The following is a 25,462-nucleotide window of genomic DNA, read 5'->3' on the forward strand; positions in this document are numbered from 1 at the left end:
GTGCATATAATACGTATACAGCGTATGTACACACATACGTACTGTACATGTACATGTACCATCTGTATACGGTACACTTACGGTACATGGGTACTTCCTAAGTAGCGCCTTGATGGTTTTGTATCTGCCAAAATTTAGGGCGGAGCTCATTATGCTAATGTTTACTAACAACCCGTTCTCATTGGTTGTTGGTTGACCTATAAACTCTCGCTGCGATGTCAATCACAACGTTCTGCAAGCACTCGCACACACGTGCTCGTCGACGTAATTGTAAACAAACCGTGGTTGTAGTTGCAATGGCGGCGGGCGAGGGAGAAATCCCTACTAGTAAAACAAAACAGTAAGTCGCTGGAAATCAGTGGTGTATAATTTGCAACACAACTACAGAAACTTTCAACAGAATATAACAACCGCGTTTAATGCATCAATCATGGGTTTAGAAATAGAAGGAAGAAAATTAGAACATGTGAAATGTGTTTGAGAAAGGTTAAAAAAGTATCCAGGTGTCATGGGTTTCCGGCAAGATGGCTACTTGGTAAGAATTCTTAGGTGTTGGGCATATGACAGTACAACACACCCCATCCCCTTGAAGCACAAGCACAGACCAGATGAGATAAGAAACCCAGCTGTTTATTTTGTCTTAATGTAGACATATATTATTTATTACGTTTCTCGCGGTAAATCAAAGTTGGGGTTCGAAAATATGTGTTGTCGAAAACATACCAGACGGTAGAAGAGTGCGTGTGGCTGAACATGTGGCTGAACAACAACTACAAGTAAAGTTCAATTTCATAAACTAACTCTTGCCATACTACTAGTACTACACTACAACGTTACACTTATAGTACAGCAGCTTTCAATTCAGGGACAAATCTACCAGCTACGTTGTAATTATGATGCTAGTCCTCGTGTTATAATGAAACGCAAGACAACGGAAGTTGTTCGAAGTTTTTCAACACCGTTACCGACCGGGCGAGTCTTGTCCGGCTCACCCGTCCGGCAGCGCATTCAGACCCCTTACAATCATAGCTAATATACACACCACGCTCCCGACACTGCTATAAAAAGCACGTATTACAGTACATGTCCATACAGCTAGCGTACAGCGTACACACACACACACACACGCATGCATGCATGGACGTGGCATGATTGCTTGCAGTAATACGTCATTCTCAATCGCGCCTGTGATTGGCCAATGTTTAGAATGACACGCCCACATCATGAATACCCTTTTATCGGAATTCCGATAAAGCTTTATTACAAACCCATCAAGGCTGTTGTTTGAGCCACGTGTGCGAGGTTGAAAGTAGAAAGACACGACCGTACTCACGACTACTCTATACTGTTCTCGCTGTACAATGTATAGTAATGTACATTTGTGTATGCACTGCATGCGTGTGCAGCGAACCGGGCCGGGGAACAGTACGTCAACAGCCTTGATCAAGGCTACTATGTAAGCCAGCCTTATAAAAGGTTGGCTTACATAGTAGGGACGGACGCGACTAATTTTTGCAGCCGTCTGCGGTCTCTAGCGGATTCGTCAGCGACAATTGACGACAACATACGATGAATGGCGGCAAACTCGCAGTTGCGATTCGCAGCTAAACGTAGCATGCCCCGTAATCGTCATAGTGTGAGCCAGCCTTAACAAAGGAGCAAATATAAAAACAATTGTGGTTTATTTTGAATTAAGTTAGCTTTACTCTCGGTTCTACCCTTAGTCTGTACTCTCAGTGAAATGTTTTCTAGTTCTATTTTGTGCGAAACATTTGTAAAAAAAAAACTATTTTAAACATTGCTGCCAAAAAGGTAAATCGTGAACATTATGGATTGATAACTCAGTTGGAGAGCGCCGAAACAATATGGGTCTAAGGTTCACATTCCACTTTTGACAAAATGTCTTTGCTCAGGTCAAAAACACTATAATTAAGAATGAGATTCGGAATATATTTAGTAGAAACTACGCTAAGTCGATCAACTCAATAAGTGACCACGTACAGCTTTGAGTTGATCCGTGCTGAAGGAGACGCCATACTTGAACTAGCCTAGACACCAAACGTCTTGAAAGGGTACGTTGATGTAGTCATGAGAGTATGTGCAAAATCGGCCGGAAACTCAAGAGTGCTGTTTTAGCTACAGCCGCACATTTTTGTTCAAGTCAATATGTTGTCTGGATGGTTCCAAGTGACACCACATGATCGCCGGCAACGTATTGTGTATCATTATGTATGGGTCGAAACTGTGATGTCTCAAATTAACCTTTCCATAGTAACAAATTTGTTTATAAAGCCAACCTCCATGTTTTTTTCAGGCATTTCTTCTAGTATAATAAGTATTAATTAACCAGTTTCCAGGGCCCGAGATGGTCTGTTTCACAAACGGACCATTTCGCTGCTCGGCTCATATTACAACAGACCTATTATCGTTTGCACACGTAGAGGGGCAATCCAACGAATAATACAAATAATAATAACATCGAAGTATCTTCCAACAAGGTACCGAATTGGCGCTGAGTATATACAAACTTTCAGAGTTATTGAAATGATAAATTCTGAGAACCAATTACTTAGCACCTTATAAGGGTTTAGAAGGTGCTACGGCGCATCAGCAGCCACAGCCAGGAAAACCGAGGCGAGCCCTTTTTTCTTTTCGATAAGTGCACTGGGATATTTTACATGCGTTACACAACACACGTGACCAACGGCTCTACGTTCCATGCGAAAGGCGAGGTTATAAGTGTCATGACTCGGGATTCGAACCCACACTCTGCTGATCAGAAACACCAGAGTTTGACATCGGTGGTCAAAACCGATCGGCAACGACACTTCTGTTAATAATATCAATTATAAACAGTTTTAACACTCCTAAGGCGTTCTCATTTAATTGCTTTAAAAAAACACATACATTTTTTTCATTTACCGATTTAGTTCAGCAAACTTACACTATTATTCAGTTAATCAACTAATGTGCAGTTTGATCTAATCTGATACCTTACGGGCGAATACATAATAAAAGGAGAGGATCAACTGACAAATGATCATCCCTACCAGCTACGAAAACACAATTGCTATAAATGTTGTTATTCTTACAATTTTTACAGATGAAGATTACGTTAGCAGTGGCCATTGTTTTGGCTTTTATGCAAGTTCAGTTCCTAGTGGCTACAGCAGCAGTTTCACCTGATCCGGGAATGACGTGTAACTCCTGCTGCCAGGGCCCAGCCGGTATACCGGGAATCCCCGGATCTAATGGGAACCATGGTCAAGGACTTGTAGGCCCCAGAGGTGATGCTGGCTCTCCTGGTGAGGTAGGTCAACCCGGGGTTAAAGGAGACAAGGGGTCAAATGGACTGGTTGGTGAGCCAGGCGCTAAAGGGGAACATGGACTGAAGGGAGAGCAAGGAGTCGGTCTACCAGGGAAACAAGGACCTCAAGGTCTGCCTGGGATGATTGGTCTGAAGGGGGAGAGAGGTGAACCTGGACCAGCTGGACAGACTGGTGAAGCAGGTGAATGTAGTACGCGACGGTCCGCCTTCACTGCAGTGAGGAATACCGCCTTCAACCCTCCATCCGCCTATGATCCTCTGCCCTTTCAAGAGTTATTGTTTTCAGAGGAAGGGACTGATTTCAACTTGAATAACGGCACGTTTACGTGTACTCTGCCTGGGGTATACGTATTGATGTTCTCAGTCAATAAATCATCAAGTGGGCCTTACCTATATGTCAACCTGGGGAAGAACGGTAACACCATTGTTACAGGGTCTGTATACGCTGCAGGTTATCATCAAGTGAGCAACAGTGCAGTGATTCCCCTGCACTACGGAGATCAAGTTCACTTAGCTGTAAACGGTCAAGTATATAGTAACTCTAACCATCGCCCGTCTTTCACTGGATTCCTGCTGTACGAAATCTAAATCAAACATACAAACACACGGAAACGTTTTAATGTTTTAGACAACGATTTAAATAAACTAATATGCAACTATATAGTTTTTAAACATATGTTAATAATAATAATGAGTTAATTGTGGAAAATCGAACGTGTGTTTAGATGAATCGAATAAAATTACTTTATTACTAATTGTTTTTTTATTTGCAGGACAATAAATATGGAAAAGGCGTTTCATTTGAACACTTGATTTTGCAAACGTGTATTGTGACAAAAACTTTCAACGTGTTTTTGTCACGTAAACAGTGCTATAAATATTCGTTCATCCCTTTTTTGAGTTTTTTGAGAAAGTTTGAAATTTCTGCAGCCTGTAATTCCGTCCGAGGGTGCAATGATGAGTCCTTGAAACGACTCTACAGCTTTCATTTTCCATAAAATGCAAAATGAAACTACGCAACAAAAAGCTTACAGTTTATTAAACAGTACTTAAAAACAACTGTAACTTCAGATTCCTTGATACAGACTTAGACCAATAATTCATTGTGGCTGCCGATTGTGCCGACAATTTTAATTCAAACATTTTATATTGGTGGAAAAAGCTTTACCCTGTTGAAGCAATAAAGAACAAATAATTCACAAAACAACTGGTAACGATTATCTTATGATACTTATTATGGTAAACTAATGATAACTTGTGATCGAAAGTACACAGCGTTGTAAAGTTACCGGAAGACGTTTCCTTTGTGTCTTCTTTTCCCGAACACGTCTCGATATGGTGAAATATATAACACTTCCTCGTAGTTTTGCGTTTGTTTGTTTTAACATGAGAGAGCACTTTCTTTTTAATGCAGATGAAATATTGGGTTTCATTTTGAACCACCTTTGTATAAAACATGTGATGATGTCACAATATTATGTCAAAGAGGCGATGTACATGTCGGTACAGTGATTGCTTTAACCGTCAAAATGAAAATGAAACCAATCTTGCTATAAAAAAGGTATACTAACAAAATACACCATCTTAGTGTGAACTTGGAAAATATAATTTTCCTCACTTTCGGAATACGAGCTAGTTACACAATATTGCATTTTATCTTGATCTCCCTTACTACCGAAAAGTGTCGTTGGCAGTAAAAGTTTAAGACAGTGGACACTCTCGGTAATTTTCAAAGACTAGTCTTCTCACTTGGTGAATCCCAACATAAATATGCATAAAATAACAAACCTGTGAAAATTTGAGCTCAATCGGTCGTCGAAGTTGCGAGATAATAATGAAAGAAAAAACACCCTTGTCACTCGAAGTTGTGTGCTACCAGATGCTTGATTTCGAGGCCTCAGATTTTGAGGTCTCGATATCAAATTCGTGGAAAATTACTTCTTTCTCGACAACTACGTCACTTCAGAAGGAGCCGTTTCTCACAATGTTTTATATAGGTTTTATCGGTAAATTTCGGAAAATGAGCAGCCAATTTAACCACCAGCCTATTCTATTTCGCACGAAATCGAATGCTTCTAAAAAAGGGTCATTCGATTTCATTTTAAACTAGCCAAATCTACTTTTTACGTCATTCGATTTAACAAAACAATCATTCAATTTAACGATTCATCGAAGCTGCATTCAAATTCGCAGGAGTGTTTTTGAGGCGTGTGTTTAGTCATTCAATTTCATTTTGAGGCAGTCAATTCTGATATTTGTGCAGTCTTAAAAACGCTTGGTTAACTTGTTGTTTCCTTATACTAACGTTAAAGGCATGCGGTTAATTTGTTGGCACTTTTGGACATAATATGCCAAGATGTCTGGCACGCCAACAGATGGTTGGTGAATATTTACAAAAAACAACAACTGGAAAAACATTTAAGAAAAAAAAAGAGAAAAACAAACATTCAAACACATTCAAATGACAGGTCTTGGACAGTTAACCATTGAAGGTCACCCGAAAAAATAAAGAAGAAAACAACCCTTATGGGGCCCAAGATAAAGTCTATACTGGAAACATAAAATAAAGAAAAGGTTCGCTCGATTTAAAAGTGAAGGTACGAAACGGTTTGCCTTATACAGTTTATCTGTTTATTTGTATTTCTTTAGTCGTACTTATTTTAATCCTCGGTGAGCGAAATTGATTGCCTTTTTACGAAATTGAAAATGATTAAATCAGCAAAATCTCTAGTCAAACCAGCTTTGCTAAATTGAATGATGATTGTGTGTCATGAAAAAGAATGGGCGTGCTAGGAACTTGAATGCCCCACAACGAAATTGAATGACCGAATTCTGAATTTGAAACGCATTAAAAACCGGAGAGGCAAAATAGCTTTAATTCGAACGCATGGAAATTAAATTGGCTGCTCATTTGCTGAATATGACAGAGAAAACCTATACTATCGACCTTCCCCATTACTCGTTACGAATTGAGGTCTTATGCTAATAATTATTTGGAGTAATTACCAATAGTGTCCACTGCCTTTAAACATTAACGTAACACGTCGTCAATAAAACACATTATTGATGTTTGAATTAACATTAGAATACATAACTTATTAATTGATACATATATTTCTACAAAAACTGTTTTCCTAAATAAACTAGTATCCATTGTATAAGAAGTTAAGATCGATGTCATAGTTTTAGAAATAGTCAGGTACCACTTGAATGTTTTAATTACACTGAAAAAATGAAAATTTACGCCGTATCAGTCGATCGTTTTGGTTTTTGTGTTTGGAGTTTTTACTGGATATTCATAAAAACCTTTGACAGTTTCGCTACTCTTATTGGTGGAGAGCGCGTCACGTGGGTGTGTATAAACCTTTGTTTATGACCGGTAAAAAGTGTTAATTTATGGGCGTGACACGCGACCTTGCACCTGTTCTTATAAGACAGTTTCTTCATTCCTATTGGTCGAGAGCAAAAGCTGAAAAGTTGTGCTACATCACGCGATACGCGCGATGCGCACAGCATTCCCTTATAAGGAGTTGTTTACCCGAGGGCGGCGAAGGGCTTTACCATTTCATAGCTGGAGGGGTGTTGTGTTGAAAGAAATCATTTAACAATTATAATGTTGGCATTTATTTAGTTTTTTTTATCAAAAAATGATGATGTTTTTGACCGAAAAGGTATTTATGAATGGGAACCAAAGTGTGTTGAATCGGTTTCTTTATAATTTACCTCTTCACAACACATTGATTCCCTTATAAAACTACAGTTATTGGTAAATACAATTTACTATCTGAAATAATTTTCCTGACACTGTTTTAACGCATTTTGTCGAAAGCTACAGCACCTCTGCAAGTAATAATTTTAGGGAAACTTTCTACCATTATTTCTTCAGACAGTGCAAATTTAATGTAAATCAGTGAACAGTGTGTTTGTGTCCTTCTACAAAAAAAGTATCCGAACCCTTAAATTTGAAATCATCAGACTCAAGTTGTTATGTCAAATAGTTCAGAGCACGTTTTTTGAAATGACACAATGGTATAATAATAATTGCTATACAACAGCTTGCCCCGCAAAATTAAGTAATGTTAAGCATTATTTTCTTATAGTCATGAATTATATAAGTTGTACAAGCTCATCAGCCCTTCCCAGTGATGCTAGATGAGACCGGTTGGGTCGAGCAAATCGGTCCAAGTGCCTCATTCAAAAGCACATGGATTGACTGACTTACGCACTTTCGAATTGGACATAAACCCTGAACAATTAAACCCTTGTCACCTCTCCATGTACACAACCAACAATAACAGTATTGGAAACATTTCAACAAAATTGGAAATGGGTGTTTCCAGTTTTTAATTTTGAATTTCTTCAAAACGGTTTAACTATGCTCATATTTTCGGTTTTATTCATGTTAAAAACCATGCATTTTACTCAAATATCTCACAGTCAAAAAGTTTAACAGAAATTGTTAACTTCCTTTAAAAGTGTGCATTGTTTTTTCATAAATAACTGTGTATAACACAATTGACCATACAAATACAAGAAACAGCAAGTCCAAAATACTGATCACACAACTATTTTGCTTCAAATGTAAACACAAATTGTTTATTATTTTCATAAATAAAAACGTTTGTCATGTACAAATTACACTTGTTCTTAACTTACAACTATATGCTATAAAAATATCCAGTTGACACAAACAATGCTTCATAGAAGCCTTTTCCACAAATAAAATACAACAATACTGCAAATCAACAGAAAAATGACAACAAACCCAAATAAAATCCTGTTACTGTGATTCACATAAACAATTTTCACAAGATCGTTTTTTTTTGTGGGTAAAAGTTGCCATTTTAAACACCTTGGCCTCTTAACATTGAAATGTGTGATATTTATCCATCACTTCAGTCCTGGAGTATGAAGGGAGCGTTTTTCCCCTAAAAAAAACCCATACTCAGCTATGTTGCTGTAGGGGACATAAATTGGCGTCCCTTACTCAACCAACCCGTGTGTTACACTATACATCAGAAAGCAATGGTAGGGGACATAAATTGGCGTCCCTTACTCAACCAACCCCTATGTTACACTATACATCAGAACGCAATGGTAGGGGACATAAATTGGCGTCCCTTACTCAACCAACCCCTATGTTACACTATACATCAGAGAGGAAAGGTAGGGGACATAAATTGGCGTCCCTTACTCAACCAACCCCTCTGTTACACTATACATCAGAAGGCAATGGTAGGGGACTAAATAGGCGTCCCTTACTCAACCAACCCCTATGTTACACTATACATCAGAAGGCAATGGTAGGGGACATAAATTGGCGTCCCTTACTCAACCAACCCCAATGTTACACTATACATCAGAGAGGAAAGGTAGGGGACATAAATTGGCGTCCCTTACTCAACCAACCCCTATGTTACACTATACATTAGAAGACAATGGTAGGGGACATAAATTGGCGTCCCTTACTCAACCAACCCCAATGTTACACTATACATCAGAGAGGAAAGGTAGGGGACATAAATTGGCGTCCCTTACTCAACCAACCCCAATGTTACACTAAACATCAGAGAGGAAAGGTAGGGGACATAAATTGGCGTCCCTTACTCAACCAACCCCTATGTTACACTATACATCAGAAGGCAATGGTAGGGGACATAAATTGGCGTCCCTTACTCAACCTACCCCAATATTACACTATACATCAGAGAGGAAAGGTAGGGGACATAAATTGGCGTCCCTTACTCAACCAACCCGTGTGTTACACTATACATCAGAAGGCAATGGTAGGGGACATAAATTGGCGTCCCTTACTCAACCAACCCCTCTGTTACACTATACATCAGAAGGCAATGGTAGGGGACATAAATTGGCGTCCCTTACTCAACCAACCCCTATGTTACACTATACATCAGAAGGCATGGGTAGAGGACATAAATTGGCGTCCCTTACTCAACCAACCCCATATTACACTATACATCAGAAGGCAATGGTAGGGGACATAAATTGGCGTCCCTTACTCAACCAACCCCAATGTTACACTATACATCAGAAGGCAATGGTAGGGGACATAAATTGGCGTCCCTTACTCAACCAACCCCAATGTTACACTATACATCAGAGAGGAAAGGTAGGGGACATAAATTGGCGTCCCTTACTCAACCAACCCCTATGTTACACTATACATCAGAGAGGAAAGGTAGGGGACATAAATTGGCGTCCCTTACTCAACCAACCCCTATGTAACACTATACATCAGAAGGCAATGGTAGGGGACATAAATTGGCGTCCCTTACTCAACCAACCCCTATGTTACACTATACATCAGAAGGCAATGGTAGGGGACATAAATTGGCGTCCCTTACTCAACCAACCCGTTTGTTACACTATACATCAGAACGCAATGGTAGGGGACATAAATTGGCGTCCCTTACTCAACCAACCCCTATGTTACACTATACATCAGAAGGCAATGGTAGGGGACATAAATTGGCGTCCCTTACTCAACCAACCCGTGTGGTACACTATACATCAGAAGGCAATGGTAGGGGACATAAATTGGCGTCCCTTACTCAACCAACCCCTATGTTACACTATACATCAGAGAGGAAAGGTAGGGGACATAAATTGGCGTCCCTTACCCAACCAACCCCATGATACACTATACATCAGAAAGCAAAGGTAGGGGACATAAATTGGCGTCCCTTACTCAACCAACCCGTGTGTTACACTATACATCAGAAGGCAATGGTAGGGGACATAAATTGGCGTCCCTTACTCAACCAACCCCTCTGTTACACTATACATCAGAAGGCAATGGTAGGGGACATAAATTGGCGTCCCTTACTCAACCAACCCCTATGTTACACTATACATCAGAAGGCATGGGTAGAGGACATAAATTGGCGTCCCTTACTCAACCAACCCCATATTACACTATACATCAGAAGGCAATGGTAGGGGACATAAATTGGCGTCCCTTACTCAACCAACCCCAATGTTACACTATACATCAGAAGGCAATGGTAGGGGACATAAATTGGCGTCCCTTACTCAACCAACCCCAATGTTACACTATACATCAGAGAGGAAAGGTAGGGGACATAAATTGGCGTCCCTTACTCAACCAACCCCTATGTTACACTATACATCAGAGAGGAAAGGTAGGGGACATAAATTGGCGTCCCTTACTCAACCAACCCCTATGTAACACTATACATCAGAAGGCAATGGTAGGGGACATAAATTGGCGTCCCTTACTCAACCAACCCCTATGTTACACTATACATCAGAAGGCAATGGTAGGGGACATAAATTGGCGTCCCTTACTCAACCAACCCGTTTGTTACACTATACATCAGAACGCAATGGTAGGGGACATAAATTGGCGTCCCTTACTCAACCAACCCCTATGTTACACTATACATCAGAAGGCAATGGTAGGGGACATAAATTGGCGTCCCTTACTCAACCAACCCGTGTGGTACACTATACATCAGAAGGCAATGGTAGGGGACATAAATTGGCGTCCCTTACTCAACCAACCCCTATGTTACACTATACATCAGAGAGGAAAGGTAGGGGACATAAATTGGCGTCCCTTACCCAACCAACCCCATGATACACTATACATCAGAAAGCAAAGGTAGGGGACATAAATTGGCATCCCCTAAGGGGCTTGTCTATGCTGCAATTTTCCAAGGTCATCATACAGGCAAACTGGCATCCCTTACTCAACCTACCTGTATGCTAAACTTTACTTTAAAGCAACAAAGGTCAACAAAGGTCACAAATTGTATCTCTGTCTGAAAAGGAACTGGAAAAATTACTTGTCTAAAAGTGGTTATTTATATCAAATTTATCTGCGTTTCAGCTCTTAAAGTGCCTTTCCTACTTTTAAAACATAAATCCATTCTATAATTTATCTATATTTTTGGAGTTGAACAGTGAACTGACTACAGTGGGATTCAAACCAACAATCTTCGGATTTATGTGCCAGTGCTCTACCAACTGAGCTATCTTGGCGTTCTCCCAATTTTTTAAGTATGTTTGTACGGGGTGCCAGTCAAAAGCCATACAACTGTTAACTGCCGTGTAGCTAGGGATCACACAGCCAGGGGATCACTTTATTAAGATGCGACTTTTTGTTTCAGAAATCAATAAAAACCAATCAATATATTTTTCTGTATATGATTTAGCATTCCTGCCAGTACCGGTGTTCCTTGTTCTCCACTCGTAAAGCGATGATCTTTCCTCCAATGCACCTGAACAGTTGATTCATTCTTCTCCCTTAAAGTGGCAATGTCCGCTCTGCCCTTGCTTTCTTCCAGATGAACTGCAACAAGGTCAATACTGCAATCTTAAGCCTGCTGGTTGCTACTGAGACCTCTTGCTTCCCATGGTCACCAATACATACCTAAATTTAGAAACGCATTAGGAAATAATGTTGAGTTAAAGATTGTGATGCTTTTCAAGTAAATAATTGAGGGAAGCTTTTTTGGTAATAGCAGTGGTTTTTAGGTTAGTATTTTTCTGTACTTTGTAACTTACTTCATAGTTTCAGATTCTGATTATGGACGATGATAACCTGGTGTTAATAATTTTTTCCTTTTCCTTTACTTTATTTAATAATTGATTCAGTTTGACTGTTGCTGGCCTTTTTTCTGCCATTGTAGATTAGGTATAACAGTTTTACAATTCTTTCACCAAACTTCTCTATAAAAACAATTATACAATACTCACAGGTAGACAATTCACAGCAAAAGCAACTTTATCCTTGATCATTTTGCATTTGGTTGTCTCCTTGGACAGGCTCCACTGCTGTTTCTCTGGGACATGCCAATCCTTTCAGCTGCTGAAGTGGCCAAGAACTAACCTCTTGTGAAACCTTGGTTTTATACAACGAATAAGAAGTAACAACTATCAGACAGTATAGTTAAAAGAAACTTACTCAAGTACACACTTTATATCAAAACTCTATAAGAATTAAAAACTTTTGCCACTGTATGTACTTTGCATCAATACTGTACTTGAGGTAATAGTGAGAAAGCAAATCCATCAGAGACGGTTGTACTCGATGTAATAGTGAATATTTGTAAGCCAATTAGAGACCCTCCCTCCCCCCGCTCCGTTGTGATGCTGTTTCATATCTGCTTAGCATGGATGGTCCAAGCATTCAACATTCAGCTCTGCCCTGTGCTGCTGTTGTATAACAGGGCAAACCCATGTCTATAGTCTAAGGACAGCAACCTACACACACATCATCTTAACTGCTAAAAAAACAATTGTTGTATGATAGTTTATCAGTTTGAACAAAACAGGAAAGGAGATAACTTTGTGCAATTGTACTTGTTTCTTCTTTAGTTTGTGCGAACTTTGACATGGGTATAAGACAGCAAGTTTCAAACCTTTAAGTAGCGCAGTCCCTTGGAGTAGTCTTTAACTGAGTTGGTGACTTTGTGCTTTAGCTGTGGCTCCTGGTAAGGTCACCCACATCCACCTTAGACAACTTAAACCACTGAGGTGGCTGTGGCTTCAAAACTCCCCATAAGTCACTGTGAATAAAAGAAAACCAATTTTGTACTTGAAATGAAGTAAAATTTCCACAGCTTTTGTTTGATTGAATAGGGACTCGGTACAGATTGAATCAGACAGCATGCCATTAATTTATTGTTACTCAAGTGCGCATGCGAGTATTCATGCACATGGTTAGTACGCATGTGACAGTCTACTTGTCATGTGCTTTACGATTGCGGAACTAGAGAATATTGTTGGCAGTAAAGATGTCTTCTCCACACAAAAATTTTATATTATGTATAAGGTATAGTAAAAAATATATAACACGGTTTGGGGGTGACCAGTCTTTATTAGCTCCCCTTGGTACTGAAAGTTGACAAAGAGGAATCTGACTGGCATAATACAAAACTTCTGTAAACTTTTAGCAATTAAACTTTAAGCAAACTAGGACTCAAACCAAGCACCTCTGGACTAAACATGGGTAACCAGCACTAACAAGGGGTGAATGACTTTTTAAAAAGTGCATTTTTAGAAGCTCTTTCAGAGTGTATCTTTTTGGTGCTGCTGCATAATACTGTACTCCAAATTAAGTATAAAGTGTCAGGATTGACTGTCGACCTGGTTAGCAGCATTAGTAATATTTAAAGCACAGTCGGTTTAACAGTAACAGCATGATCTAAAAATGGGGGAACATTATTGTTTACCGCCTCATCCCATCTCACAAGGAATAATTTATTTGAATAAGGAAAACGTTACATTTAAAACTTCTATCTGTGTAACCATGGAGGTAGAAATTAAAAACTAACCTCCTAAGTTGTAACCTCCTCAAAGGTGTCAATTCCGATGAGGAGAGCAAACAAAAGCTAGCAGATGTGTTTTTGTTCTCACAAAAACAATGTAAAGATGGCAGGAGTAGAAAACGCCTTCAAGCTTATCATTGCAGCTGCTGAGGGTGATCAGCAGACAAGTCAATGTTATGTTATGTGTCCAATACATGAAGTCCAATTTCCCTCCTGGCACTGCTGTGCGTCTACTACTAGAACACCTTTAGGTATGAAAAGTGAAGATTGAAAAATATTACTTACAGGCTTGTAAATTTAAGTTATGTTTGTAAACAAAACCAAAGACATACCATCACAAATATAACATAAATTGCATTTTTTAATCTACTTGGCATACAGCAGCTTGCCATGCTTAGGCCACATAAAAAAAATTGTTGATCATCCCGCCCGAGCGATCAAAACTCCCCGACCCCAATTTTGTTTTTTTCACCATAAAAAAACCCAGCCTTTTTTCAAAATGTACAGGTTTCAAAAGATGTTTTACGAAAGTTTTTATTCATGTTGGCAAAGTAAGAACAATTCTTCAAATATTTACTTGGGCTACACAGTGTTTAGTTGTTTGAAAAATATTACAAAAAATGTCATCTAGGAGTTAAATTTGTTTGACAAAACTATTGAAAACATCAAAAACACACAAACCCTGTTTTATAGTGATTGTGATGATTTCTTTATTCTTGATTTCATATTTGGCATGTTAACAAAACATAATTAGAATTTTTTTCTTCAACCTCCCTTCCTCCCCCCTCCCCCATCCTCAAGAAAAAAGTGACTACATGTATCAACAATTTTTTTTGTATGTGGCCTTAGGTGAAAAAAAGGAGTGGACACACTCAGCTGGGATGGGATTTAAACCAAAAACCCTGAACCTTTTTCTTCAAGTAGCACTTGGCAAACTGACTAAGGCATGTGGCTGTTTCTAATTTCTAAGTTGTAACACCTGTATTGAGAAGTGTTAATACATGGTACACTTTGATAATTCTTACAGCCACATAACAAAACATGGTGTGCATGTAAAAAGACCCCATAATTATATAATTAGTGAACTCCCTTACCTGTCATCAGGTGGACATGCAATTTTGACAAAATTGCACGAAGCTTTATCACTCGTAGTGAATTAATGTGGGACATCCATTTTTGCCTGATCCATACCATCGAATATGATGACAGACAGGTCCTACTGCTGTCTCCTTGCTCCTGTATGGTACTCCCCCTACGCTCCTTCCTAAAAAAAATATATATATAACATATATCTTTGACTTGCCTAATTTTGCATGTAAAAACCATTCACTTTGTGAAGGAATATTAATGACACTGGACACTAATTAGTATTAATCAAAGACCAGTCTACTCACTTGGTGTATGTTTTTGAACAGATGCCTAATAAAATAACAAACCTGTGTAAATTTGAGCTCAATTGGTCGCCTAAGTTGCGAGACAATGAAAGAAAAAACACCCTTGTTACACGAAGTTGTGTGTATTCAGAAACTTGATTTCGAGACGTCAAATAATATAAATCTGAGGTCTTGAAATCAAATTCATGGAAGACTACTTCTTTCTCTAAAATTACGTTACTTCAGAGGGAGCCGTTTCTCACAATGTTTTATACTATCAACCTCTCCCCATTACTCGTCACCAAGTAAGGTTTTTCTGCTAATAATTATTTTGAGTAATTACGAAACGAAAAAGTGAAATGCAAGGAACACTGACTCTGCTCTGTCCAACCATGGAGGAATTCCTCCATCCTTGGTCCCACACTAAACACTATTATTAGTATTACAGGCATGACAGGCGGCCTGTACGCTACTACTAGTACTAGTGTACCTACCTCCCACCAGCCACACTGGTCATGCTGGGTCAGGCTGCGCCATGGCGCTGTCGCCGTCAATGTCAGCCTCGAGAAATATCTGCATGCATCGCATTCGCATGTTAATATACAAGATGAAATCCAACTCCGTTGCTAATTAGTCCACCACCGGCACGTGGCGTAGGGCTCGATCACAAACACAAAACCAGCAGGATAGCCCGGGGCAACCAGCAATAAGCTGGTGATTTTTGCGCCGATGATCACAACATTTCTTCCTCCACCGATTTTAAGTATGGTTTAGTATGGTTTGCCTAGCCATAAAGAACGCAATGCAGGGATTTAAATTCTACATCCCCTTTTCCCAGAAAACCAAATAATAATTATTGTCGTTATTCTGAAGAATAGCTGACTACAGAATGTCTAAGAGAAAACTGACTAAGGAGGAATTAAGAAACAAAATGCTTGCATCTTCGTTACGTGTCGTGTTTGTTTTATGGTTTTATACTTCCCGAATGATTTGTCGTGGGCAGATCACATGAACCACAGACAGACGAACTACCCGCAGTGCATATATTATACCATGGAGGTACCTCCATGATTATACTCACATGGAGGTAGAAACCTCCATGATACTACCGTATATAGTAGTTTTACTACAGCAAACACTATTCACTGTACATGTACAATTTAATTGTCGTTCAGGCATCGACTCATATGACTTTGCACATGTATTAAACTTTAGGGCTACTAATTGTGTCACAATCACATGAATACCTAATAGTATGTTATAATTAACAATGATGTATTGTGTCTAAAAACAATTGATACAGTTTAATTAAAATTATTTCTAAATAAAGGCCAACACAAATTACTTGTTCATAAAATTTTTCTTTATTGCCAAACACAAATTCTTCACAGAACAGTGGCTATTAAAATGATCAGGTTTGTAAACAGGCTATCGTAACAACGATACCCCACAATTAAAGCCTGAGCGACTAGTGAAATTTGCTTCTCAACTATTCGTGCCTCAAATAGTTGCAACTTCAACACACTAGTCATTTTTCATGCCCCAAAATGCATTGCGACGTATTATTTGCTGCAGGTGCAATAGAGTAAAACTCACGCTGAAAGGATTTAAGGATTGTGTCACTTTATGTCTAGGGCTGGGTGACTAGTGCGACACAGTGTCAAACTTGTCGCACAGTCGAGATTATTAAAATCACTAGTCGTGTTGCGACTACTTTTTTTAATTCCTAATTGAATAATCGTGTACTACAAAAATAGTAACAACTTCCTGTATGGTGAACTGTCTATTGTATCGCTCACGACTATTCATGGCAACATAATTTCTTTACGAAACACAGTCAGTGACACCAGTGACAATCCTTCAATCCTCTAAGCACGAAATTTACCATATTGCCCCTGCGGCAAACAAGTCGTGACTAGTGTCGTAGTCATGACTTTTTGAGGTGTGACTAGTCGAGTAGTAACTTACACTAGTGGCCCAGGCTTACTGATGTCTGGTTGTGTTTCATAGGTAAATTATGTTGTCATGAAAAGTCGTGACTGTGAGGGACACAATTTTTTCAGCAAGCAGGAATAGTCGCAACTATTTTAGTTGTTGTGGTGGCTCGATTTACGGAGTAGGTGAATAATGGCAGTCGCAACTCGACTAAGCAATAACTAGTTGCGATTTCGACATCAATCGTAGTGCGTACCACTAGTCGCCAATCACAGGCTTTCCCACAGCAGCATTTAAAGTGCACAGGTATCACAGCAGTTATACACAATACTGTTTGTACTATGTACTTGTGTGAGCGGCTGAGCCTACGACCACTCTTCTACATTGTGGGGTGCAATGCAGTTTTTATCTGATTCTCTGTGTCTTAGATAGGCAGTTGAAAGACCATGTTGCTCATCTCGCCCAACTCTTCCACTTAGTTGTACATTTTCATCTTGGTGTTCAAAATAATGACAAACATCAACCCCAGTCCAAAAGCATCGGTTGCTAAGAGTATGCACACAGTTCCCACAGTGTTGAAAAAGCTATGTAAACTCGTCTTGAAAGTCAATCTCTGTATTGGTATGGTATGATACATGTCGACAATAAATTGTGATACAGTGGTGGAACTTTGCAGCAAAATGTAGAGTACAGTTCTTCACATACGTCTTTCTTGATTGACAGTTAATATGATGTTCCATCTTTTCCTTTTCTCTTGAGACTTCCTCTGCAAAACAGCAAAATATCTCTTCCACAATTATATACGCTTGAATCTTGATTCTGTCACAGATTTGTCTCTCTTGAATCAAGAACTCCATTCCTTAATTGCAGAGCAGTCGACTACCCATTCATCTGACAAGACGAGGCCTAAAAAGTATCAGTACTCCCAAGGTGGGCATGCAGCAGTTCTCTAAAAGCAGACTCCTCTCCTGGAAATGTGCCCTATCAGAAGAATGAAACAAATACAAATCATAGAATAAGTTCAGTGATTATATTGGGTCTCATTGTGCTAAACTTGTTCTGCATCAAGCTTAATGTAAAATGTATATCTGTTTTGATTATTAATATTAAACCGTTGACCAGCGAGGGTTACGATCATCAATCAACCCAACTATAGCAATTGCAAACAAGTGTTAATTGCTTGTGCACAGAAGAAAAATGTAAGTTAAAAAAAAAATGTCAGCCAATGAGCCATTTTCAAATCAAGGGATATGTATCTGTGTGCATTGAAGTGTTGGTGACTCGAGTCAGACAAATCCAATCTCACATAAAGCTGGGCTATGTTCGTTCCAAACCGAAACAAAACCAAGGAGTAGGTTCATACTTCCTTCGAATGCGAATGCGAAGTGGATTTTGGTGAGGCAATACTTTTACGAGCTGCCCTTCCATAAGTGAGGCACAAGAAAATTGTGCTTCGCATGATGAAATAGCACTGCTATTTAGCAGGAAGGAGGTCTACCTACATGAATAACAACAAGTTTTGAAGTATTCAAACATGACAAACAATGACTACTTACAAATGTATGACTTTACGTTTTCTAATTATATACAGATTCGATCAATATAAACAAGATTCTCTCCACTCACCACTTTGTGACACTGACAGTTACATAATGACTTGGGATCCATGACTTGCTCAGTTGCAAACGTTGGTCGTATGTGGTATCATGCTCTAGTTCCCTATAGTTTATTCACACCCGGACATCCTACCTCCATGGTCCAACTGCTGCCTGCATGCAGCAGACGAAGCACACGAGAACTGGCGGAGTTTATCGCAAAACCAGACCGTCCGCAGAGAGGGCACTAGCTGGTATATTGTGACATAGTCGTTCATTAATTGCCATCTAGATAGCAGATCAATATAGCTTCGGCTCACTTGTTCATCTTTAGCATTCATAATCGTGAATATTTCCTATTTTCTTACGATTTTTCCTCCACGACAAACACGGAACTGCCAATGCCGTGTAATCATAACATGAATGACCCCGGGGTCAACTAATACATTATGTTAATTTATTACAACGATCGCACGCTGATTGGTTCTACAGAAAGCTGTAGAAGAAAACAATGAAAAAGTTAACACAGCGCTGCAGGATTGCCAAGACGATGGTAGCTTGCAGAGTGTGTGAAGGTACTACTTTATATACACACAGCGCATTAATATACTGTGACCTCAATACGTCACTAGGTCAATCCAGGTACTCGCTCTCCAGTAAACAGTAATCTTGTATATGGTATGAATCAGTCACGTCAATAATAAATCAGTACATTACTCCAGAATATATGTCTACCGATATAGTATTATTACATGGTGGCAGCAAAGGATCAGGCAAGTGTCTCATCAAGTTTTAGCAATAACTGTGTACAGAATTTGATCCGATTGGACAGAACAAATCCAACGAACGGCACTGCTGGACGGACACATTCCGCCATTTTGACACGTGAGTTACAGTACATGTAAATCAACGCTACGTACCATACGTGTATCACGTACCGGGTAGACCGCATAAAACGCAAAAACAACTACACGCATATTGTGATACGAACATTCTAACTGTATTTTCACGCAATGGCTGATACAATACCTCATCCAAAGATGGACTGGAGCCATCCAGATCGCCCTCAGGCTTATAAAGAGTTTAAGCAGACATCAAATATGTGGTTCCAGGTCAAGAACATTGTACCTGATAAGCAGCACAACTACATAATTTTGTGGGCAGGTCGCGAGGGGCTCAGGATTTTTAACACCTGGGGCCTCACTGATGAACAGCTACAAGATCCCACAAACATATGGGATAAGTTTTCGAAGCATGTACAGCCTCATGAGAACTTTAGAATACACCGGCTTGAATTTCAGCGGTACAAACAGATTGATTCAGAGTCTGTTGATGACTTTTATACACGTTGCAAGGCAAAGGCCATGAAATGTCAGTTCAAGGAAAATTCTGCACTCGAGGAACGCATCATTGAGGTACTGATTTCCGGTATCAAATACACGCAGACGCAGAAGAAATTGCTAGGCAAGGACGACAAGATGTCTTTGCAGGATGCTCTCGACATATGCCGTACACATGAAGCTAGTGTGAACCACATGGCTCAACTCGGCAACATCGGACACGATGCCAAGGTGGATATGGTAAAACTTCGCGGTCAATGTAAAAACTGCGGGGGCAGTCATCCATACAAGCCGAGAGATGGGTGCCCAGCATACGGTACTACATGCAGAAAATGTGGTAAAACTGGACATTGGCAACAGGTATGCCTCAGCTCTGCTGGCAAAGGACAAAGCCAACAACAGCGACGCAAACCACGACCCAGATCGGATAATCGACCTCGCGGATCATACAGGAGAAGCAACACTCCGAAACCGAATAACCGTCAAAGTGAGGTTCACTATGTCCAGCAACAGGACATGGATGATGCATCCAATGACTTTGAGAACATGGGTTTTGAGACAGTCACAATCACGCAACAGATCGACGGTATAAACAATACCAACAACAAGCGCGTAGACAATCGCGATCAAGTGTTCACGACGCTCAACATCAAGCTCAAACAACGGCCAGGCAATCACACGCTCACAGCAAAAGTTGACACGGGTGCACAGGGAAATATCATCCCCCTCCGATTATTTCGACGCATGTTCCCCACATTGTTGGACGCAGAAGGATTTCCAAAACTTGGCGCTACAACCCCGGTAAAGGGAATTCTCACAGCTTACAATGGCACACAAATACCGCAGCATGGCAGTATAACAATTCCATGCAAATTCAACAGTGGTGAGTGGATAGACGCAGAGTTCTTCATTGCTGACGCAACAGGACCTGCAATTATTGGACTGCCAAGTTCACGCGCACTCAAACTCCTCACGATGAATTGTGCCATACGTACACCCGCAACGCCAACGCCAACGCCTAAAGTCGCAAACTTGGGGCCCATACGCAACAAGAAGGACCTCAAAGCCCAATATCCGGATCGATTTACCGGTATTGGCAAGTTTCCTGGTCAATTTCACATTACGCTGCACGAGGCCGCGCAACCTTCCGTACAACCGCCTCGCAAATACCCCATCCAGCTCAAGGATGAAATGAAAGCCGAACTTGACAGGATGACAGCGTTAAATGTAATAGCCAAGGTGATAGAGCCCACAGACTGGGTGTCGTCCCTTGCATTTAGCAGGAAAGCCAACGGCCAACTTCGGATCTGCGTCGATCCAAAAGACCTGAATCGAGCCTCCAAACGCACGTATCACAAAACGCCAACGCTCGAGGAGATTACCCACAAGTTCAGTGGTGCACGGGTCTTCAGCAAACTTGACGCACGTCACGGGTACTGGTCCATCGAGTTGGATTCAGAGTCCAGTTACCTGACCACGTTCAATTCGCCTTTCGGACGCTATCGCTTCAAACGACTACCATTTGGACTCAAGGTTTCGCAAGATATTTTCCAAGAGAAAATGGACATGATATTGGAGCAATGCCCTGGTACCATCGGCATAGCTGACGACGTTGCAGTGTTTGGGCACGATATGGAGGAACACAACAAAAACCTTCATAACCTCATGCACATAGCTCGCAAATACGGTCTGATCTTCAACTTGGACAAGTGTGATATTAACATTCCCAGCATCAAGTTTTTTGGGTGCTACTACGATGCTCAGGGCGTACACCCTGACCCCGCGAAAGTAAGTGACATTCACTCGCTACCATCGCCAACCAACGTCAACGAACTGCAACAATTTCTCGGTTTGGTCCAGTACATGGCACCATTCATACCAAACCTCGCAGATCATACTGACACCATACGCGCACTCATACGCAAAGATAGCGATTGGCAATGGTCAGCATCGCTCCAGACAGCGTTTGACAAAGTGAAATCCATGATCAGCACCGAATGTACACTAACGTACTTTAACACTCGCAAACCAACAGTCATTCAAGTTGACGCCTCGTTAAAAGGGCTCGGTGCAGCTCTTCTACAGGACAACAAACCTGTCGCATTCGCGAGCAAGGCTCTCACCGACGCCGAGAAACGCTACGCAAACATCGAACGAGAATTGCTAGCTGTAGTGTTTGGTTGCACTCGCTTCCATACTTACATATATGGATCAAAGTTCACCGTCGAGTCGGACCACAAACCGCTAGAGAACATACAACACAAAAGCATGGCTAACACTCCGCCACGACTGCAGAGAATGATGCTACGCCTGCAACCGTACGACTACAACATAGTCTACCGCCCTGGACGCGAAATGGTACTCGCAGACGCACTATCGAGGCTTGGCCCAACGCGCGGTCCACGGATTGATCTCGATACGACCATATATGCCGTACAGTTCTCTACAGACAAGCTTGCAGAAATGCAACGCCAGACACAAAGTGACAAAACACTACGCCTCCTCAGTGAAACTATCGTCACTGGGTGGCCGGATGACCCAAAACAACTACCCAAGTGCATCCGCCACTACTGGTCCAACCGCGATGAACTATCGGTTGATAACGGTCTCGTCATCAAGGGCGAACGAATCGTCATCCCTGAGACAATGCAAAGCGAAGCATTGCAAAAGATTCACGCGGGACACCAAGGCATCAACAAATGCCAGCTCAGGGCCAAAACATGCATCTTCTGGCCTGGCATCAATAAAGACATTGAACAATTGGTAAGCGCATGCAGCACATGCCAACGACACCAAAAAAGCCAACCCGCGGAACCACTTATTCCTCACGACATTCCACAGCGACCGTGGCAAACCGTAGGGACAGACATGTTCCACTAGTGATCATTCGTTTTACACGTTCAAAGCACCGTTGCACGTACAGATCTTGCCATTGTCCAATCACAAGCCCGATACTAGTGGCTCCACCCTACTCAGACCGTTGTCTTTGTTAAACGCTATAAATATTCATGTTTTTTTTCCTTTAGAAGAGGCAGTGGAGCTGCAGGCATGTGTAGACCCCATACAGGAAAATCACGTATTGTCTGCTCCCTGTAAAGTACGCAGCTAGCGGACAATCACTCACTAAACAGTGTATAGTGTTAGCATTCATTATGAGAAAAGATGTGCATCACAGTTCTTATATACGTGAATGCACATAGCTAAGCACTGGAGTTGTCCACTGGTATTCGAGGGAAAGGGGGGGGGGAGGGAGAAGTACCTTTTTTTTATTGATTAAGAACCCGCCTAAACTATATTTTGGCAAATAAATGTGTGTTTGTGTTTGTATAAGAAGGGGCTTGGTGGCGCATTTTTGGTGTCACTTTGGCCGAATAACCTCTAAATATTATTTCGAATTAGTAAAGCTGATAGCCCAGCGTCCTTTTTTAGCGGTATTCGTGTAAACATAAACAAAATGTTAAATTTCACTCGGACATTGGATTGAACCCTAAAACCGAATATTAAATTAATATCAAAAAATTATATAAAAGTAAACCACCTGAATATCATTACAGATGAACGTAATCGCATTTGAATGTGAACAGCAGTCCTGAATATCATTACAGATGAACGTAATCTTATTTGAATGTGAACAGCAGTCCTGAATATCATTACAGATGAACGTAATCTTATTTGAATGTGAACAGCAGTCCTGAATATCATTACAGATGAACGTTATCTTATTTGAATGTGAACAGCAGTCCTGAATATCATTACAGATGAACGTAATCTTATTTGAATGTGAACAGCAGTCCTGAATATCATTACAGATGAACGTAATCTTATTTGAATGTGAACAGCAGTCCTGAATATCATTACAGATGAACGTAATCTTATTTGAATGTGAACAGCAGTCCTGAATATCATCAGAGATGAACGTAATCTTATTTGAATGTGACTTAGACCCGTTTTTAACCTTCACCCAGAAAATTCTCGATTGTACCTTTGAGTACACGTTCATTGTTGATTCAAAGTGCGAAACCAAAGTTTTGTTCCAAGCATACAAGCTTTGGCTTTAATGCGCCATGGCTCCATACAGTTTTCAGTCTTGTAAAATCCTATTGTTTGTGTTTGTCTGTTGTGTTTGTATGGAAAGAAATGTTGATTGATTTGATATTAAAGGGGGTGCACCTGTCGAAAGTAAAGGTTGTGTTGCATGGTTTTGACACACGCTGCTTGTTTGCATAATAGACTAAAGAGCTACAAGTTAACAACTATAAACTTAACGAGGTTTACACAAATTCCTGCATTTGCGTACCTCTCCGCGCTGTTCAAAGTATATAAATAGTATAAAAACGTACACTAACTTGTCTGAGTTTATCCACTCAAAATGGACAACCACCGAGTGCAGGTTTCTCGTGAAGAACGACATTTTATCCTTGCCGGGTACAATATTCATGGCCCTCATTGGGCCCGTGTTGTAGGCTATGTTCAGGAGCAAGCGGTGCAAGGGGGACCGCTAGCAGATTTGTATCGGCAACGAAACAACGCCCAGCTAAGGAGGAGGGTGAGGGAGGCAATTGGAAGAGATGTTTTAAGGTAGGGCAATTTTAAGCTACATGGGCGAGTAAACTACAAATAAATTAACAACATAAACGAAAATGTGAAACAAACCGATCAAACAAGTCCATCAACTGAACTATTAACAAAAAACTGGACCCAACTTCATAAAGCTGTTCAGCAGAAAATACCGCTTGACGAACTTCTTTGCTTAGCAAAATTCAGGGGGCACTTTTCACAGCAATGTAAATTTAATATAATTTCGGCAGGAAACCTGTGTATGTTAAGCATTACTTTTCTGTGCTTAGCAAATTTGGGTGCTTAGGGGCTCCATACGATTGGGCATATGGCCCTTCTCAATAAAGAAATGTTTTGCAGAGGTCTAATCTAAATTTCAGTACATCCGCAATCGTTAATACAGACTAAACAGTGTCAAACAAACTTATTAAGTTAACAAAAAGTACCGGAGTGGGCAATGTTTTACTTTTGGGCGTGTGTGTTTTGTTTTGCTAGATTGCCATACAAATTTTTGCTTTTCTTTGCGTTTTGTTTTAATAGACTGCAGGACCAAAGATTCCGAGAAATGCGGTATGCGGCAAGGGGAAACCCTGCACAGAGAAGGGCGCGGGTTCAAAATGAAGATGCCCATCAACAAGCAGCCCCTCTAGCAGCACCGCAGCCCCCACCAGTACCGCAGCCCCCACTAGCACCGCAGCCCCCACCAGCACCGCAGCCCCCACCAGCACCGCAGCTCCCACCAGCACCGCAGCTCCCACCAGCACCGCAGCTCCCACCAGCACCGCAGCCCCCACCAGCACCGCAGCAGCCACCAGCACCGCAGCAGCCACCAGCACCGCAGCCCCCACTAGCACCGCAGCTCCCACCAGCACCGCAGCCCCCACCAGCACCGCAGCCCCCACCAGCACCGCAGCCCCCACCAGCACCGCAGCAGCCACCAGCACCGCAGCTCCCACCAGCACCGCAGCCCCAACCAGCAGCTCCGCAGCTGCACCCACCAGTTCGGGACCCTCTTCGG

General features: G+C 41.0%; 1 protein-coding gene, 1 long non-coding RNA gene and 1 pseudogene across 2 annotated transcripts; 1 reads left to right on the forward strand and 2 right to left on the reverse strand.

The window, feature by feature from the left end:
• LOC139950948 (alkaline phosphatase, tissue-nonspecific isozyme-like) overlaps nucleotides 1-25,462 on the reverse strand; it is a 110,087-nt pseudogene that overhangs the window by 38,131 nt on the left and 46,494 nt on the right.
• Nucleotides 3,104-3,916, forward strand: LOC139950303 (uncharacterized). The gene has a single exon (XM_071948922.1). The coding sequence runs from the start codon at nucleotides 3,104-3,106 to the stop codon at nucleotides 3,914-3,916; it is 813 nt and encodes a 270-aa protein (XP_071805023.1).
• On the reverse strand, nucleotides 11,634-13,719 carry LOC139950312 (uncharacterized). The gene is made up of 4 exons (XR_011787644.1): nucleotides 13,651-13,719; nucleotides 12,736-12,882; nucleotides 12,071-12,215; nucleotides 11,634-11,744 (listed from the first exon to the last, which is right to left on the reverse strand). It is a non-coding gene; the product is annotated as an uncharacterized lncRNA (long non-coding RNA).

Source organism: Asterias amurensis, chromosome 18, assembly GCF_032118995.1.
Source record: "Asterias amurensis chromosome 18, ASM3211899v1".
NCBI classification, from domain to species: domain Eukaryota; kingdom Metazoa; phylum Echinodermata; class Asteroidea; order Forcipulatida; family Asteriidae; genus Asterias; species Asterias amurensis.

Excerpts from the sequence above, each read along its gene's own strand:
- LOC139950303 (XM_071948922.1), top strand. The coding sequence starts at position 3,104 with ATGAAGATTACGTTAGCAGTGGCCATTGTTTTGGCTTTTATGCAAGTT.